The sequence below is a fragment of the Esox lucius genome, chromosome 21 (assembly GCF_011004845.1).
Source record: "Esox lucius isolate fEsoLuc1 chromosome 21, fEsoLuc1.pri, whole genome shotgun sequence".
NCBI lineage: Eukaryota > Metazoa > Chordata > Actinopteri > Esociformes > Esocidae > Esox > Esox lucius.
In genome coordinates, this window is record NC_047589.1 from 16706938 (window position 1) to 16726429 (window position 19492).

At 45.6% G+C, this 19492-nt stretch overlaps 1 protein-coding gene across 1 annotated transcript in view; it reads right to left on the reverse strand.

Annotated features, from left to right (window-relative positions):
* cubn (cubilin (intrinsic factor-cobalamin receptor)) overlaps nt 1–19461 on the reverse strand; it is a 39734-nt gene extending 20273 nt beyond the window's left edge. Inside the window, exons 1-32 of the mRNA XM_020041997.3 lie at nt 19270–19461; nt 18731–18857; nt 18118–18252; nt 17795–17896; nt 17573–17676; nt 17358–17484; nt 16326–16494; nt 15614–15745; nt 14899–14994; nt 14358–14482; nt 13804–13990; nt 13579–13697; nt 13067–13301; nt 12749–12930; nt 12410–12572; nt 12069–12259; nt 11283–11439; nt 10469–10644; nt 10155–10320; nt 9354–9579; nt 8852–8982; nt 8392–8581; nt 7955–8115; nt 7607–7788; nt 7334–7490; nt 5928–6118; nt 4377–4536; nt 2939–3120; nt 1967–2135; nt 1664–1845; nt 1074–1230; nt 213–329 (exon numbers count right to left, since the gene is read on the reverse strand). Coding sequence (XP_019897556.2) covers nt 213–329; nt 1074–1230; nt 1664–1845; nt 1967–2135; nt 2939–3120; nt 4377–4536; nt 5928–6118; nt 7334–7490; nt 7607–7788; nt 7955–8115; nt 8392–8581; nt 8852–8982; nt 9354–9579; nt 10155–10320; nt 10469–10644; nt 11283–11439; nt 12069–12259; nt 12410–12572; nt 12749–12930; nt 13067–13301; nt 13579–13697; nt 13804–13990; nt 14358–14482; nt 14899–14994; nt 15614–15745; nt 16326–16494; nt 17358–17484; nt 17573–17676; nt 17795–17896; nt 18118–18252; nt 18731–18857; nt 19270–19376 — 5005 coding nt within the window. The 5' untranslated portion in view covers nt 19377–19461. The remainder of the gene's footprint in view (nt 1–212; nt 330–1073; nt 1231–1663; nt 1846–1966; nt 2136–2938; nt 3121–4376; nt 4537–5927; nt 6119–7333; nt 7491–7606; nt 7789–7954; nt 8116–8391; nt 8582–8851; nt 8983–9353; nt 9580–10154; nt 10321–10468; nt 10645–11282; nt 11440–12068; nt 12260–12409; nt 12573–12748; nt 12931–13066; nt 13302–13578; nt 13698–13803; nt 13991–14357; nt 14483–14898; nt 14995–15613; nt 15746–16325; nt 16495–17357; nt 17485–17572; nt 17677–17794; nt 17897–18117; nt 18253–18730; nt 18858–19269) is intronic.
* Between the last annotated feature and the right edge of the window lie 31 nt (nt 19462–19492).

Below are 19492 nucleotides of genomic sequence, written 5' to 3' on the forward strand. Positions count from 1 at the left end.
AGAACACCATATTTTCCACCATGCCGGCACAGGGATTCGATCTAGCAACCATTCGATCACTGATAAATTATGGAAACCTTGCTCCAAATCAGTTAAACCATGAATTACATACAGTATAAAGTTTTGGCAAAAGCAGGTCGGATCAGGTAAGATGGCAGGTCAGTAAAATAAATGGTTGTTGCAGTATTGCCGGCTGTGCCTGGTTAACTCACATGGCAACATGGCCCTGATGATCCAGGAGCAGTTCTGATTGTTGGGGTAGACCGCCGGGTACCGCGGGGAGGCGATGGCCCCGCCCGTGTCGTCTGTCACAAAGGTGGCCCCGCACGCTGAGAGAAATGTGTTTTTAGTAACAACATTTGTGACAAAAACGTACACTTTTATAGGAACAGCTGAAAACTACGAATGTGTCCACCAAAACCTTCAGAGTGTATCAACAATGTCTAAAGAATGACTACAATGTCTAAAGAATGACTACAATGTCTATAGAATGACTACGATGTCTACAGAATGACTATGATGTCTACAGAATGACTACCATGTCTATAGAATGACTACAATGTCTATAGAATGACTACAATGTCTATAGAATGACTACGATGTCTACAGAATGACTACGATGTCTACAGAATGACTACCATGTCTATAGAATGACTACCATGTCTATAGAATGACTACCATGTCTATAGAATGACTACAATGTCTATAGAATGACTACGATGTCTACAGAATGACTACGATGTCTACAGAATGACTACCATGTCTATAGAATGACTACCATGTCTATAGAATGACTACAATGTCTATAGAATGACTACGATGTCTACAGAATGACTACGATGTCTACAGAATGACTCTGATGTCTATAGAATGACTACAATGTCTATAGAATGACTACAATGTCTACAGAATGACTACGATGTCTACAGAATGACTACGATGTCTACAGAATGACTACCATGTCTATAGAATGACTACCATGTCTAAAGAACCAATACAATGTCTACATAATGACTACATCGTCTATGGACTGTATAACCATTGCCGTCTGAGAGGAGTTGTTGGTGACGCACCCTCAGAAAAGGTGGCCGCGAATCCCCGGTGGCTCTGGCTGATGTCGGACCTAAAGCGAACGTAGATGGTGTTCTGCGTGGAAGTGAAGGGGGCAGGTCTGGTCTGGCCACACACTTGACCCATCAGCGGAGAGGACATACCAGGACCATCATAGATCTACACATCAACCCGAGCAGTGAAGTTCAAAATAGGGAATAAGCAATAGGAATGGAATTTCACTCTGTTTTCTGTAGCCAGTGCGGTCTTATCTATATAAATGCTTTCTCCAAAACATAAAAGGCACATTGTTTCCCTGCAATGATGGCTGAAAAGAATAGGCAGTAAGACTGGTTACACAGACCACAAGACATATGACTACCAAGACTTCAGGCTGTGGGCATTCCCATATTCTGCGGCTATCTGCCCTTTACTCTGTTCGATGGAATGTAGGGGCATGTAAGACAGTCAGACCGCAGTGAGCGGAGAGTGGATCCAGTACAATAGACACCATATGAGCAGAAGTCAGTCATGATTGTGGACAAGCCACCAACAGTGAGATGTCCTATCTCATTCATCACATGACTAATAACACCAGTCAGAAGTCACTCACGGCCACATGGTCCCACAGGCACGAAGAGTGCAGCTCGATGTCCAGGTCGGTGAAGTTAAAGAGAACGCGGTGGCCCGGGTCCACCGAGATGGTCCAGGAACAGTCCACCATGTTGGGGTAGTTAGCGGGGTAGTTGGGAGAGTGGATCTCTCCACTCGGAGCCTTGATCGGACCCCCGCAGCCTGCAGACGAACAGAGAGGTGGCGAGGGAAGACTGGGGATTTAGTCAACGTGTGGGTGAATGTGCGCGTGTGTTACTTTATGCACTTGTGCATCGTAGTGTCTGTCTCCTCCAGCACCCACCTCCCTGCACCTCCACCCAGCTTGCGTTGAACCCTCGGCCGCTGATGTAGGGGTCAGACTTGAAGCGAACCGTGACCCAGTTCCCTGTGCTGGAAACCTGGAGCGGGCTGGACGTTGTAGTGCAGAGCTGGGCCAAACGCGGGGCAGAAAGATCAGGACCACCGTACACCTGTAGAGACACAAAGGGTCAGAGATTAAAGGTCAACGGTTGAAGAGCGTGGATGAGACATTTGACAGAAAGGAGTAAACACTGTTTGTTCATTGGTGAACCGTGTTTGGCTCACATAGTTTGTATGGATGATTGGTTTTATAGCATAAAGCCATAGGTATACTGTACATAGACTACATAAAGCATCAAGAGTTCATTGAAGGGCACTGAGACTCTACAGAACAAACATTTGGACTGTCACACTATAAACGTACCACTGAGTTCATTTCCTGTTCATGTTGTCATCTTAGTCGGATTTAGAAATAGGGAACTGGGCAATCAAATGAGCAGATTATCAGACCATTCCTTAACTGTGTAGCTTGGCTACTCCATGTTTCCACAAAAAGAAACACGGTCAGTTCCAAGACAGGAAGAAGCAGATAATAACCCAACAACGATTATAATGACATCTAGACTTCCTCGAGACACTGAGTGACCTTGAGGGAGCGTGCGGTGGACAGGACTGGTGATGGTTTGGCGGAGGCCCCGGGCGAGTCCAGTGTGGGGAGGGGGTTGGTACAGAATAAAGCCAGCTTGCTAACTGTCAAAGCTGTGATTTCCAGGTCGTTTCTGCACCACCAGCTCCATTCAGCGTTCTGTCCGGTGGGAATCAGCATTCATTCCACTGGCGTGAGCTACTCCGTACAGGGGCTGGCAGGGGTGGGCACGACATAACTCTGGCATGCGCCACGCTGAATCAAATACACACTCGCCGAGACCCACACCAACACAAATATCGGCGCGCATGCTGAGACACACATTACCTCCAGCAAGTCAAAACTGCAGTCAGGGTGGTACTCCACGTCAAACTCATAGATGGTGATGGTGATGCTGCTTCCTGCAGCAGTCTGGATGTACCAGAGACACTCTCTGTTGTCTGGGTATTTGTTGGGGTAACCTGGGCTGTTGAAGGAGCCAGTGGGACCAGACAGGTCCCCACCACAACCTGTAGAGGGAGACAGTGAGTAGCATCGGGTTGGTTGAGTCTTCAATTGCATCCTTCTACTCGCACAGGACATACCGGGTTCAAAACAGTAAAAGAGCATTCTGGGATGTTTGGCCAATGGCTTTTAAAAGTGGAGCTGTTATGCAAAAAAGGGCCATGGGAAACTGTAATGTATGTGCTGAAGTGGGACCTGTCATCAAAAACAAATGTGCAATGTTGTGGCTGACTGAGGTATGATGGCAATTCAGTTTCATTGAGAACTTAGACTAATTCAACAAATTGGACAAAACAATATTTGCAATACATTTCAGAACTAATTGTGTGAATTTCTCTAAAGGCAATGAAGAGCACACAAAAACTGTTAGCAATATTTATTAAATATTAAACACTGGAGTTTAATAGTTGCACAAAATAAACGATAGTGTTTGTCTCTAAAGTTTATTTCCATAAGCCATTTACAGATTTAAAGTTAGGCTTGATCAAACATACCAAAGACCAAAAGGGCCAATTTGGTCAGACTAGCACTGTGTTGGAACCTCTTAGATTACTTTGGCTGTCCAAGAGTAAAATAAAAAGCGGAAGGAAACTAGATGGATAGATTAGAGTATTAGAAAGATGAATAGATATAGACAGAAGTGTATTTTAAAACTGAATGCATATACTTCTAGAGGCAGTCCTATGTTTTGCATCTATTGAGTCTTATATTAAATAATTCAACACAAAGCACTTTGGCTAAGTTATAACTGCAAAACACTGCTGAATGTTCGGAGCAGGAAGAAGAGAATAGGTCAGTGTTTCTCAACCCTGCTCCTGGACGCCCCCCTGCCCTGCATGTTTTAGATCTCTCCCTGCCCTAACATACCTGATGTAGCTCATGAAGGACTTGATAATGAGCAGATCATTTGAATCAGGTGTGACAGAGCAGAGAGAGATCTAAAACATGCAGGGCAGGGGGGCGCCCAGGAGCAAGATTGAGAAACACTGGACTGGAGAGTGGAGAGAAACAGATTACATCACAACGGAAAACAGCTGGAAGAGGAAGGGGCTGAGGTCATTGTACTTGCTCTCTCAGCTCTGCTGGAAAAAACCTGATATCCATAATAACAGTTAGACATGAACGGGATCGAACTCATTGTAAATATTTGATATAGTCCACCTGGAGTGGCAGATCAACGGGACATGCCGCTCGAAAGAGGTGCACTATGAAGTGGATTTTGGATGCAGCACGTGTGTGTAAGGGTCGTTATGGGTCATACCGTTCTGGTACCAGAGCATCTGGAAGCCCGACATGGCAATGACTGAGTCCGAGCGGAAAACCATGTGAAGGGAGGAGCCTGTGGTTGAGCCAGCCGGAGGGGGCGTGTTCCCACAGTACGTGCCAATCAGAGGGGCTTGATCATTAGGACCACTGAACAGCTGGGGGAAATGAAGACAGATTAAGAAATGTAGTTTACTATTACACAATTACACAGTTCACATACAGACCACAGAGAGAGTGGAACACATTTTATAATACACTGAGAATGTCTGAATGACATAGTTTGAACTAGTGTTTTCGTCGATGCTGTAACAGGCAAATAATGTACCCCAGAAACATAACATTGTAAATGTGTGTCAGCAACGATATTTATAAATTATATCTTAAGAGTTTACAGAAACCACATCATCTGACAACCTGAGTGTTCAATTATGACCTTCCCAGATGTAATGCAAGTGAAACATTTCAAATTAATTGGACAAAAGGCAAATGCTTGTATTTTGATAACATGTCCTGAACATTAAAATAAGACCTAACGTGGGGGACATCCCTTCCTGTTAGCACTATCAATGTGCACTAAACCCTATGACTGAGAAATGGAATGTAGGCAACAAAACAGTGGTGAGATCAGCCTAGCCAAATAGAGGGGCAGAACAACAAAGTGAATGAATGTCTCCAGGAAATCTGCACAAACAGAATGGGTCTATTTCACACCTATGATGTCATCCATGTGTGCCGGGGTTGTCATGGTGACCAGGGGGGCCGTAGGAAAACCTCACTGTTCTGTTTTCACAAAGAAATTCATTTCACATGAGTTCAATTAAACGAAAGACCACCCTTCTGCACTGTTGTAAGAAAGAAGGACCTCAATGTGCTCAAACCTATACAAAATACAACAAACTGCCTATAGACTATAGCCAACCTCTGTATAGGCTAGTTTCAATGCAAGCTTCAGATTTCTATTCAGTCCGACATACCAACCCTGCTGAGAAGAGAGAGTTAACCCTAACCACAATCCAAGTTCACACAGCAAGATAAAACTATTAAGATTCACCTATCCACCACGTGGTATAAACCAGTTCTAAGCCAGTCACTTTGTATACACATCCAGAGCATGTTTGGAATCAGTTTCACTCTAAGATTACAGAGCAGCTCTTCCAGCTGTCCCCAATCCATGTGGTTAGTCAATTATCCGCAGCAGAGAAACTGATACTTCCTGTCTGTATTGAATGAGCCGACCCATCACCCAACATAATGAACCCACAGTCCTAATCACATGACGGGGGGGGGGGGGGGGGGGGACCTCCGCGTGATTCATTTCCTATCCTAGGGTGATGTCATCCGAGGAGACGGGGGATACAGGCCACGTCAACAGGACTCAGCTTGGCAGTTCAAATCTCTATCATTTATCCATTCATTTTCCCAGGGCAATGACGCTTCTCTGACAGTGGACTTCTTCTGACCTGGGGCTATGAGGGCTTTGGCTAACAGTAGTGCATTATGGAGACGGTAGGATGCTACTCAGGACGTGACCAATGTCCCCTCCCACCTTGACATAGTCGAAGGAACAGGTGCTCAGGCCGGACTCCAGATCGAAGTTGATGAAGGTGTAGTTGATGGTGTTGCCCATTGAGGCCTGTATTGTCCAGCTGCACAGGGAGTTATCAGGATAGTTGTTGGGGTAGTTCTGAGACTCAATGTGCCCACGAGTCTGGTTGGCGATTACCACACCTTGACAGTCTATGGAGGATTTAGAAAGACAGTATAGTTCATGTGTTTTGTGAAAACAGCAGAATTGGATATAATGGGAACATGTAGGAGGAAATATAGCACGGTCAGAAGGTATTTCCAGGCAAAAATTGGTTTTTAGAAATGTGAGCTAAAGAATGTAATAAAGAATTCATAAAGAATGAAAATGTAACGCAACATAAAAAGTGAAAAGGTCTGAATACTTTCCAAATACACTGTATTTGTGATCAACACATATCTGTACTGAGTGAAAGGGAACTTAATTAATTTTGTGTTTTGGGACAGAATGCAACTACAAGCCCAACTTGCCACTTTTTACCTCTACAAGAGTCAAACTGAAAGAGTATTATTTAACAACCTAAAGCTTTGAGAAGACAGCTGAGCTCTCTGAATAAACTGTATAAAAGTTATTTAATTAGTGTTCCAGGGACAGAATGAGAACATGAGTCCGGGGCCAAGTTGGCAAAGGCCAATATCCATGAAACAAAACAAGACAGACTTTACTAGAACAGGCCTCTTATCCCTTCAGCCTGATTTCCAGAAAGTTCATTTTGACAATAAGCCCTAAAGCCAGCTCTCCCCACTCCTCAACCTTCTTTTGTGTGTGAGTACCTCTCTGCCAACTTCCCTCCTCACCTCTTGAACCCCGAAAGTATATTACCTAACCTCCATGGAAACCAAACCAAGGGAACCCTGAAATACCAGTTTAAGCAACTTAGGTATGCTATTAAACGAACTGTAATGGTTTACTACATCTCAATCTATAAACTCAACTGTGTTTGAGAGAAAACGTGAAGAATAGCAAGAACTGAATAACATGTAGAATGTATACAAAAACATGTTAAAAAAGAATCAGCGCCAACTCAAGAAGAACAAAGAGAGGTCTTTGGGAAGCCAGATGGCCTATAATCAGATAGAACAGGCTGATACATCAATGAAATGAAGGGGCGTGTGTTGAGGTGGGGGAATAATGGGGTTAAAGACAGACTGTGTGTGTGACTGCTCTGTGTCTGAGGTCAGGGGAAGCCTTCCATCAAAGTTGCCAGACAACTGGTAGCTGCCTCGAAGTGGTATCTGCTCTCCGATGAGTTCGTGCACGCAGAGACCTCAAACATATCTGAAGCTCTTTTTGGGGTGTACGCTTGTGGACTTGAGTAAAATATTCATAATGCACGTTTGTGCGTGCGCACTGAACTAGCTGCTCACTGGATGTGTACGTGGCCACGAATCCCCCAGCGCTGATGACGCTGTCCGTACGTAGCTTCACGTAGAGATGGTTCCCACGGGAGTCAATGGGGGCAGGGACCTGATTCCCACACAGGTTGGCCAGTTGTGGAGCATTAGTGCTGTTCCCATCATACACCTGCAAACCGACCGACAAGTTGACAGACATTTGTTACACAACAGGGTTGTATTAACTACTGGTGTCAACTGTTTGATACGCAGCTGGAATTAGTGTGAACATTGTTCTGTGCTCACAGCCAGGTAGTCATAAACACAGTTGGAGCTGGACTCAAGATTGAAGTTGTCGAAGCTGAGTGTGATCTTGCTGCCGGGGTTGATCCTTATCAGCCAGTAGCACTCTGCATTGGGGTGGTAGGGCAGGGGGTAGTTAGGAGAGGCAAAGCTCCCTGAACTGGTGGTCATGGTTCCTCCACATCCTAGGACAAGAGGAAGAAGGAGACGTGTGTCACAGTTAAGGACAGAGGGATACAGTACACTTGTTTTATTTAGCAGCACAATTCCTGTGGAAGGCTATGCTATAATATGTATAGTATGCCATGCTATACTAGCTATGCTGGTGGATGTTCCTGTTCTCTCACACACCTGTCTGTGTGCCGTCCCAATGGGCCCTGAAGCCGGGGGAAGTCACAGAGGAGTCGGAATGGAACTTGAGCCACAGGCGGTTGCTATGGGACACCAGCATTGGAGGCCGACTGGTGGAGCAGAACTTGCCAATCAGAGGAGAGGTTTCATACCCGCCATCTCTGTGGGGAAGAGGGAACCATGGGAGATCAGTCTAAAATAGTGGCCTAGGCCTTGATGATGCTGCCTTGGTTTACCATGTCGGTCCTGTGACCAAAGTGAACATCACGTCACATTATAACACGTTGTAAATCGGGCCCATATTCAAAACTAGGATTTTATTTTCTCAATCTTACATACAAATGACTGAACTGAACTCAAATCGAATCACAAACCGGACAAATGTCCTCCTGTAACAGATCCAAGTCAGATCACATCCATTATGACAGGGCTCTCACCGGATCTCTACATAGTCGAAAAAACAGCTGGGAGGGGATCCTTCCAGACTGAAGTGGGTGAAGTTCAGCATGATCTGCATGTTGACGCCCACCAAGATCTCGTACACGCACTGCCGGTCGTTGGGGTAGTTATTGGGGAAGTTAGGGGAGCTTAGCTCTCCTGTAGGGGAGGTGAAGGACTGACTGCAGTCTAGGGAGGGAAAGACACAGGGTTAATATGACGAGGCATGACATCGAGTTGGTGTTATTCTGTGTATTATGTGGTATTAGACTGAGGCAACCAGCTGCATGTTTCAAGCAAAGAGGCTGGTTGGTTGGTTGAGCTCAGTAATCTCCCATTTTGCTACTGAAAGCTTGGCAAGATTGATCAGCGAAGCTTCACAACCAGCAGTCTCACCACGATATCATTTTCGGAGAAAATAAGGTTTCCTGTTAATGGAGATGCTTAATATTCCCATACCGGTGGTAGCGTTGATGGAGACATAGCTGGCAGAGAAGCCTTCTGTCGCTAGGCTGGCGTCGGAGACGAAGAGGACGGTCATCATGTGGTCTGTGCTGGTCAGTGTGGGAGGGACGGACTGGCCACAGTACCTGGAGAGAGAGATGCCAGAGCAGAAACGCACAGAGTCACTCCTATCCAAACCAACCATCAACCTGATCACTCGCCAGAAGGAGTTACCACCGTTACAGTTAACATCGAGTTTGACACAAATTATCAGGAGGGAGAACCAACTTCTAAAACACACAATCACTTCATTCTGAAAAAGTTTCACTTGGCAGAATTGCAAGTAGTCATATAATAAACAAGACTTACCATCTCATGGCAAAATGTCTAGAATCGAATGAAATTAAACCTGACACGAAACGTTCAAACTGAATTTTCAAGGGTGGGTACAGTAATATGTGTAAGGTGTGTCTGGTTAACCCTGGACACAGCCGTGGGTTTATGCTCTAGACTCTACCTTCCCAGCTTGGTGCCCGTCGCCACAGTGCCATTGTCATACACCTCCACGTAGTCGTAGTTGCAGCTGGTGTGGTACTCCATGTTGAAGGAGGTAAAAGACAGGCGGACGAGGTGGCCGGGGGCGACGGAGATGTACCAGGTACAGTTGGCTCCGTGGGGGTAGTTATTGGGATGCCCCGGGCTGTTGAGGGAGCCTGACGGGGCAGTTAGAGTAGCGCCACAACCTGATACAGAGGCAAAAAACAGAGAAAAAGGCTCCAGTTGGATTTTCATTTGCCTTATTCAAACACTGAGAATATACTGGATGAAGGTTATTGGTCAGAGGAAGTCAGAGGTATAACAGTGTTTTAATTTTTGACTATATGCGATGACAACAACAGATTGGATGTAATGGGCATCCAAATTCAGGTTAATAATGGCATTGTGGGTAGCCTGGCCATTGAAGGTGTTGCAATAAAAGCAAAGTAGGAAGTGTATACAAGGATGAGCAGGAAGTGTACACGTCAATATGCGCTGTTATTTGTTGATAGAAGGATCAATCATTTTATGTATGTACGGTTATTTTATTTCCATGAATGTCGTTACATAATGCCGTTACTATAATTATTACAGCCATCACTGGCAACATCTTCCTTTCCAATTGAAATTGAAAAGCAGAGACAAGATGCAGTAACTCTTGGAAAACAATGGAATTAAATAATAAAGTGTATTCATTGTTGGCAGCACAGAGTGTTTTGCCCTCCCAGCAGTCGATGAAGACAGAATAAAGAACCTATCCTATGAGAACCATTGCCTTTACCCTCGATGGCTGAGTCATATTCAGCGGTGAAGCCGTTGTTGGAGATGGACGAATCGGTTTTGAATCGGACGTACATGGACCTCTGGGTAGATTCGACCATGGATGGCATGGTGGTTCCACAGTATTTACCAATCAGAGGAGAACTAACAGTGGAGCCATCCCTTACCTAGCAGAGAGAAAGAGAAATAAAACAGGTTGACATCATCCTGTCCGATTAACAGACGGTTGTGTTTGTACTAACCACAAAACAACCTAGTTTTCATTGAAAATATTAGATCACCAGAGGCAGAGCTCAACAGTGAACGGCGACGTACTTCCACAAAGTCAAAAAGACAAGAACCGCCCTCGACGTCAAAGGTGAGGAAGTTAAGGGTGACGACGTAGCCCTGCGGTTGGTTGATGACCCACTCGCACTCCTTGTTGTGGGGGTAGGAGTTAGGGTGGTATGGGGATCGGATCTGACCCGTCCCAGATAAGGTCCCACCACACCCTGGGAACGAAACAGAATCATGGATGGGTAATGGCTGCGTAGAAACTAACTGGTGAAAAAGTCTAATGCCGTAACCAGTGGCTACTTACAGTAATGAAAGAAATGACGTCGCAATACGATTACCCGACTAAAATCTGAATGTCATAATGTGGATTCTTCATGAAGTAACCAGAACCAATTGACACACACTAAGAATTGCCTTCTTCAAAATGGGGACCGGATTAGTCAGCTTTTTTATGATTGAACACAGTTTGGGGACATCTCTGTCCCAGTTTTCCCCCACCTCCCCCCAAGCTGTTTCATGTTACTTATGTGTCAGCACATACAGACTTTTTTATGGTTCGGGGGATTAAACATTTACCAGGGAAGTGCTGACCTGGCAGGACTACCTATGGTTAACTAAAACAGCTGTTAAATCACATGTAGGCCAGGCAAACACCTATATGAGATGCGCTCGCACACACACACACACACAAACGTGCACACACACACACACATGCACGCACACACACACTTATTCACTCACTGGGAAAAGAAGCAGAGGAAGCTGAATATACAGCAGTTGGTATCCATCAAATACAACCCTTACTTGCTAGTGGTCTGAACTTGCTGGGAGAGTGGTTGTTTGGGTTTCTTACCAACTTCATATCGGGCCCTGAACCCGGTCTTGCCGATGGATCCGTCAGACTTGAAGCGGATCCAGAGGGAGTTGGATGAGGACAGGATGGGGGCAGGGAGGGTGGAGCCACAGTATTTCCCAATCAGAGGGTCTGTCTCCGAGGGGCCATCATGGACCTGAGTGACAACCACTGTCAATGTTAAAAGGTCACACAGACACACAGACACCAGTTACACAGATACAGACACACAGACACCAGTTACACAGATACAGACACACAGACACCAGTCACACAGATACAGACACACAGACACCAGTTACACAGATACAGATACAGACACACAGACACCAGTTACACAGATACAGACACCAGTTACACAGATACAGACACACAGACACCAGTTACACAGATACAGACACACAGACACCAGTTACACAGATACAGACACACAGACACCAGTTACACAGATACAGACACACAGACACCAGTTACACAGATACACTACACACAGACACCAGTTACACAGATACAGACACACAGACACCAGTTAGCAGATATAGACACACAGACACCAGTTACACAGATACAGACACACAGACACCAGTTACACAGATACAGACACACAAACACCAGTTACACAGATACAGACACACAGACACCAGTTAGCAGATAATCCCCCATTCAGACACAAACAATATCCTTCATGTGCTAACTCACCAACAAACAAACACACAAAAACACTCACTATCTCACACGCATGCACGCGCACACACGCACGCATGCACACGCACAGTAATACAGTACCTCCAGATAGTCGAACATACACCCAGTGTGGGTCTCCAGATCCATGTCTGTAAAGTTGAGGGAGATGATCTCATTGGCAGGCTGACGGATGATGTAGATACACTGACGGTTGTGGGCGTAGTTATTGGGCCAGTTAGGAGAGATAATGATGCCCTCGCTCTCCGTAAAGGTTCCTCCACAGCCAGGGTCAGCTGGAACCCAGAGTCAGACACACAGACTCCAGTTAGAGAGGGACACAGCCTTGTTCTAGATCAGCCCAATGAGATCTGGGACCAGGCCAACCTTCATAAGGCTCGCTGAATAATGATCTCCTAGTGTTTGATAAGACCGGACTGGCTTACATGGTGAGGTGGTGTATGTGATGTGGAAACCTCCGCCACTGTTAGTGAAGTCTGAATGGAAGTGGACCCACGCGGCAGGTCCCGTGGTTCGGAGAGGGGCAGGAGACACATTACTGCAGTACTTCCCCAGAACCACATCTTCTGCAACGAGACCGTCCCGGATCTAGAACACAGAACATAGAAACCAAGGGCACAACAGGACAGAAAGTCAAAGTGTGATCCAGAACATTCATAAGTGCAGATGAAAAACAAAAACTGGATTCACAAAACACATTTTGCGCTTGGCATCTACTCTATAGACGAAGGGGCATGTTGAGGTTGCCGCTGTGCCTGCCTCACCTCCAGGAAGTCATAGTTACAGTCTGGGTGGTCTTCAAGGTTGAGGGTCCCGAAGGCAAAAGTGATGAGCAGGCCTGGGGCCACGTTCACCGTCCAATAGCAGTCGCGGTTGGGAGGGTAGTTGCCAGGGTAACCAGGTGAGTTAATATTACCGTAGAATTCAGTCAAGTCTCCACCACATACTGGAGGTAGATGGACAGGCTAAGACTTTAGAAAGGCAGTAAGTACAATCTACCTGAGAATTACGATCAAAAAGAGCGGATTGCAAATAGCTCAATTTCGAAGGGCCTTGCGCAAATCCTGAACGCATGAACACACCTGGTGTCTGTGACGTCCAAGCCACTGTGAAACCGCCCGCACTGACGGAGTGGTCAGAGCGGAACCAGAAGTAGAGTGCATTGTGGGAGCTGAAGAGCTCAGGGGGGACGCTGGTCCCACAATACTTCCCCAACTGAAACGCTGAGGCGCTCTCGCCATCATGGATCTGCAGGAAGTCGAAGTTGCAGTTGGAACTTTGCTCCAGATCAAAGTGAGGGAAGGTGATCCGCAGAATCTGTGAAGACATTAAAACCCATAGTATAAGCCCAGTGACGAAAAATAAATCAAACAGTAGGTATGAATACACTGGGAGTCTTGTCATATGTAGTTAGGAACAAGACCTAGGGTGTATACATTCCACCATAACCAAAAACTAGAGCAGCAAAACGTTTCATCCAAACCAATTGTCCACTGGACAAACTCAGGCAGGTTCCTTCATTCTCATCTGGAGAAAAGTTTTGTCTTTGTCTGGTGGAGTGAACACACTTCTGGCCTGTCTACATCAAACTGACCTTGTTGTTGTCCGTTCTGAGGACCCAGGCACAGCTGACCTGGTGGTCGTACTGGTCACTGCCGGGCGTGTTGGGGTAACTGAAAGTACCGGCTGGACCGGACAGGTAACCGCCACACACTGACAACACACACACACACATATGTTCACAAGGCGTCGACCACATCGGCAAACACTGGCAAGCCTTCCGCCAAATAAAGCCGGTTTCTCAACAACGAGCACGCACCTTGCTGCTCGGTCTGGCAGGTGGGCCCGGTCCAATGATCCGTGCACGTGCAGGTGAAGCCGTTCACTCCGTCGTTGCAGGTACCTCCGTTCAGGCACGGGTTGCTGGCACACTCGTTGACATTGTGGTCACAGTTCACGCCGTCCCATCCTGGGCTACAGGTGCACAGGTATCCCGTGGAGGTGGACTGGGGGGGAATACACAGCATGTACCCAATGACCCAAACGTTGATTCTGCTGCTATGATGGGACTACCCTCGGCCGCGCTCTGAATCAATGACCCACGTCAGTGTTGCCAGGGGGCGGACCCAACCCGAAACGCAACCCATTCCTAACCTTGCAAAAAAACTCTGTTTGGAAGATACTGAACTAAAGACAAAAATGATCTTATTTGCATTTTGCGAAATCACTGTCGCATTAGTATAGCTGTGTTTGGCTAATACCCATGCCACGACGGAAGTAGATTATGGGGTTCAGCGCCATTTGGAATGGAAGCGAATCCCCCCTGGCGGACCTCAGAGAAGGGGAGGTAGCCCCCGTGCCGTCGACACTCACCACACACTGGCCGTTCACGCAGGGGTTGTTGGTCTGACAGACGTTGCTGTTCTGGGAGCATCCTGTTGGCCCGAAGCCATTTCCTGTGTAGCCAGGCGGACAGGTGCACACTGGGATAGTGGAGCCTGGAAGTGCAGAGATAGGACACCTGGATTGGCTAATCACAACGTTGAAAACAAAGGAGTATTTAGGCTGTGCTGAGGACGCTATGCAGCATGAACCAGAACCATTTGATAGAGAGATAAACTAGTTCTGCTAAATTACGCTGCATTTCCATAGCGCAATAGGGCATGGCGGGCCAAAGTCTTTGTGCACATTAGAGAGACTTATAGTCCAGGCTCTGATGTCAGTCATCCAGAGGTGATAGAACAGCTTCCTGTGCGGTAAACATCTTATTGGCCCAATCTTATCCTTATTGAGACCAGTCATGAGTTCCAGTAAAGATATGGATGTTTTTGTGCATGTGTGTGTGTGTGTGTGTGTGTGTGTGTGTGTGTGTGCGCGCTTGCCTGCGTGTGGGCATATTTGTATGTGTGTGTACCTGGAGTAGAAGAACAGGTAGCCAGCGGGGAGCAGCCTCCATTGTTATTGGCACAAATGTCAGCCTGAGTGCAGGTTCTCCCATCTCCTTCATAACCTAGATAGCCATCAATCAACCAAGCGGCATATTAATCAATCATATCATCAACAGTGTAAAAAGAGAATAAAACATTTTACATTTTAAATAAATGCTATCGATTCCAATACAGAATTCTGATAATTAGACGGAGAGAGACGAGAAAACTAAACAGAGACAGAAGCGGATTCAGAGGGGTTGGTCGCGCAATCACAGGTACACTCTCTCTGGATGGGGCCAGGGCTGAACACACTGCAGTCAGGCTGTTGTTCAGAGCCGGATGACTGAAAACTACCGTGAGTCAGCCAGCACCCACCAGCCAACTGGCACCAGCCGCAACCTCGGAAATGGACACAAGGCGAGCATTCTTCCGCGGTACACCAAATCCACCGGCTCACATTAGACTTTCAACGCAGAGGGGTTGTTTGAGAACCCTCTTACAGCAGTCGGACCAAAAGAACACATCGGTCGAAATGTCAGACGGCGATATGTTGATTCCTCTAATATACCGGTTGTTAACTCTTAGACAACAGTCGAGGGATCTAAAGAGAAGGACGCGAGACATCCGGAGAGAAGTAAAACAGTTTTTTAAGCCGCGACGGGACGAAAGGAAATGGAAAAAGGAGACGGCGGTGTGTACCTGGAGGACAGGGCCCACAGTGGAAGGAGCCCATGGTATTTAAACACTGAACCATCGGAGCAGTGGAGCACCCTCCGTTGTTGGTGGAACACTCGTTAACATCCAGACAGCTGTAACCGTTGCCCTGCCATCCTGAAGGAATGCACCACAACGTAAGGAAACATTTGCCGTGATACAGGCACCTGTTGCCGTTAATTACAACGTTAGTCGCAGGGAAATGAGTTCATTGTGTGTTTGCATGGTAGGTATCACACAAACCCACATGTTCTCACTCAAAGAACAGCATCTGTTTTCTGTAGGCTTCATTTATTCATGAGGGAACACAGACCTCTTAATGCCAGAGTATCACCTGAGAGGGTCAGACCCAATAGGAGCCGAGAACAAGCCCTGTCCAGTTGGTATTCAGTGGTAAACAAAATGGCAAACATTGGGTCTTTTGTACTTTCACAAGTCTATCCCCAATGAATGTAGTCCAGCAACTGTTTTCACCTTAGATTGCTTATTTTTAAAAACTCTGAATAACTAACTGAAATTGAAAGCACACCTACTCAAGAGTAAAACATGCTATTAAAACATTAATTATTTAGGAGGACTGAAAAAGTATCCCTCTGTTAATTGCATGATTAGTCTTCCATGGCAAGACTTTTGCATAACCATATGTCCATCTGAGGATCATTGAGAGAATGGAAACTGAGCAGGGAGTGTTTCTCACCAGCAGGACAGGAGCCACAGTAGAAGGAGCCCTGGGTGTTGTAACAGTCAACAGGGGGGTTGGTGGAGCAAGGCTTCTGGGCAAGGCTACACTCATCCACATCTGAGATGCAGGCTGGGTTGTCGGCAGGGGCCATCCATCCAGCATCACAAACACACTTAAACCTGGGCTGGGGAAACACAAGGGCATGGACTCCTTCCCTTAGACAGGATACACAATAAGCATAAAAACATACAAAATAATGTTCATCACAAACATTTTATAATTCGATTTTAGTTTTGGTGTGCCGACCGTTCGTATCTACAGGATTGCATTAGAGAAGGGCCTTTACAAAAAAGAAAGGGTGAACGCTCTTTACATATCCCGGGTACTGACAATATCCCTTGTACTGATAATGTCCCTTCTACAATATCCATAGAACTGATCTCTCTATTACTGATAATGTCACTGGTACTGATAATATCCCTAGTACTGATAATTTCACTAGTACTGATAATATCACTAGTACTGATAATGTCATTAGTTCTGATAATATCCCTACAGTAGTACTGATAATGTCACTAGTACGGATAATATCCCTAGTACTGATAATGTCACTAGTACTGATAATATCCCTACAGTAGTACTGATAATATCCCTACAGTAGCACTGATAATATCCCTACAGTAGTTCTGATAATATCCCTTCAGTAGTAATGATAATGTCACTAGTACTGATAATGTCACTAGTACTGATAATATCCCTACAGTAGTACTGATAATATCCCTACAGTAGTTCTGATAATATCCCTTCAGTAGTAATGATAATGTCACTAGTACTGATAATATCCCTAGTACTGATAATGTCACTAGTACTGATAATATCCCTACTGTAATACTGATAATATCCCTACAGTAGTACTGATAATATCCCTACAGTAGTACTGATAATATCGCCAGACCACTTACAGAAACAATATCCCTATAATACTGCTAATATTCTTGTTCCATGGGCTGTTACTGTTGATGGACATAAACTAAACCAACCACGTACCACGTTGGGTGTGACTCTGTCTGTATCGATGCACATCCCATGGACACACAGGTCCTGAGCGGCGCCCCGACAGTCATCATAGCGACTCGTACACAGGGGGCCGGACCATTCTGGAGAACAGGTGCAACTGGAGGACCATTACAAGAGGACAGGTGCCATTACAGAGGCCGTTACAATAAGGGAGGGTGTGTGTGTGTGTGTGTGTAAAATCTTACCTGAAAGATCCAGGGGTGTTAACACACGTAGCTCCGTTCTGACATTGATGGGATGGGTCGACAATAGCACTGCACTCATTAACATCCTCATTACAAAGTGACCCCTGCGTATGCACACGCACATAACACAATTTAAACAGAAATAAAAAAAAACACACAATCAAACATGCGCGGATACACACACACACACACACAGGTGAGACTACTCTAGTGTCCACATGCCTTCCAGTTGCCAGGGCACAAGCATTTAAAAGAGTCCAACAGGTCCAGACAGGTGGCTCCGTTCTGACACGGATTACTGTTACATGACTTCCTCTGGACCGTCTATGAGAGAGAGACACAGACAGACAGTGACAGAGAGAGAGAGAGAGAGAGAGAGAGAGAGAGAGAGGAGTGGGAGTCATGTTAAGGCAGAGGAACATGTTAATGATTTATGACGGCTGGGGCTTATAGCTGTGAAAATGCATTACTTATTTGTGGCAATATTCAACAGGATGAATTCTATATAACACTGAACAGGCGAGGGGTACGCCAACTTCACAAACCTGTTCCAGTGCTGTAACTTTTGTTTCAAGTGTTGAAACCTTAGTGTTGAGTGTGTTGAGTTGGTTAGTAACATCAGGAGAAGTTCCACCGCCATTTTGTTTTATATCGTCAATGTCACCTTTGTTCGTTTTAATCTGAAATTATGGGAATTGAGAAGTGAAGGCAAATTGCAGATCCATAGAAGCGCTGAGGTAATGGTAGAACTCCAAAACCCACGACAATTAGGCTACAATTACACGTTCTATAGGTTATTAAATGAAAGCAAACACTCATAGTATTAAGAAGTTTGGTTAAACGCTGTTTGAATTTCAGTGTTATGTGAACAATGCCGGAATTCATACAGAGATGTTACGAGAAAGAACACATTTCGGAACTGATGGAACACTCAGATTCTTTTTCAAATATTTGCATAGATAAGAAAAATCTATCACTCCTAATGGGTTGCCTGTTGCATCTGGTGACAAAGTTAATCTGACATGATCATCCAATTCATCAGAGAAAACGTATGCTTATCAAAGAGACAATACAGCAGGTGAAAACATTCAACAGTCTGTTAACCCAAATGTTTATCGACTTTCTCCTGTGCATGTATACGTGTGTACCTGACATTACCTGACTCAACAGCTGAGTTAGATCCTCAGTCCCCACTTTGACGCTGCCCGACCCTGATGTCTGGAAGCGGATCTCTTTGTTATTGGTGGAGAACACCAGATTACCGTTATCTGAAAGCATACAAGGCCTAGGGAAAACCAGCAAATAAGGAGTTCAATCATTCATTACATAGAGACTGGCACAATCAAACCTTGACAGCACAATACATAAAGAATGACATTGTTCAGTTGGTACTTGTAATTCTGCTCATTTATATTTTCATATTTTGATTCATGAATACGATGAAACATTATCCAAAAGAAACTCAGGAAATGCCCCATTTCGGGGGGGGGGGGGGGGGGCGTTCATTAAGCATTCAAAATCTGACTCAAGCAAAATATATTTACAAATTGAAACAGTACTGAGGCAATATTATCAGAATTCTACATAGCAAAAACAGCACCCTAGCACAGAATTTTCTACCTCAGACTAAAAACACGTGTATGCACAATTCCAACATCCACATAATTGGGAACATCCCCATGCATCACCAAACTTACTGGTCATTGCTGACATCCCGCTTACTGCGTGGTCCTTGGTCACCCTGTAGTCCAGAAAGGAAGAGAAGGCCGCAGAGCAGCCAGGAGAGCTGCTGTATCAGAGCCATCCTCACAGAGCCTGGTCACAGGACACACTCCGAAGACACTATCCTTCCCTAACGACCTGACACAGCAGGCCTATGGCACGGACGGGTACCACAGGAGTGCACTTTGTCCCCAAAGT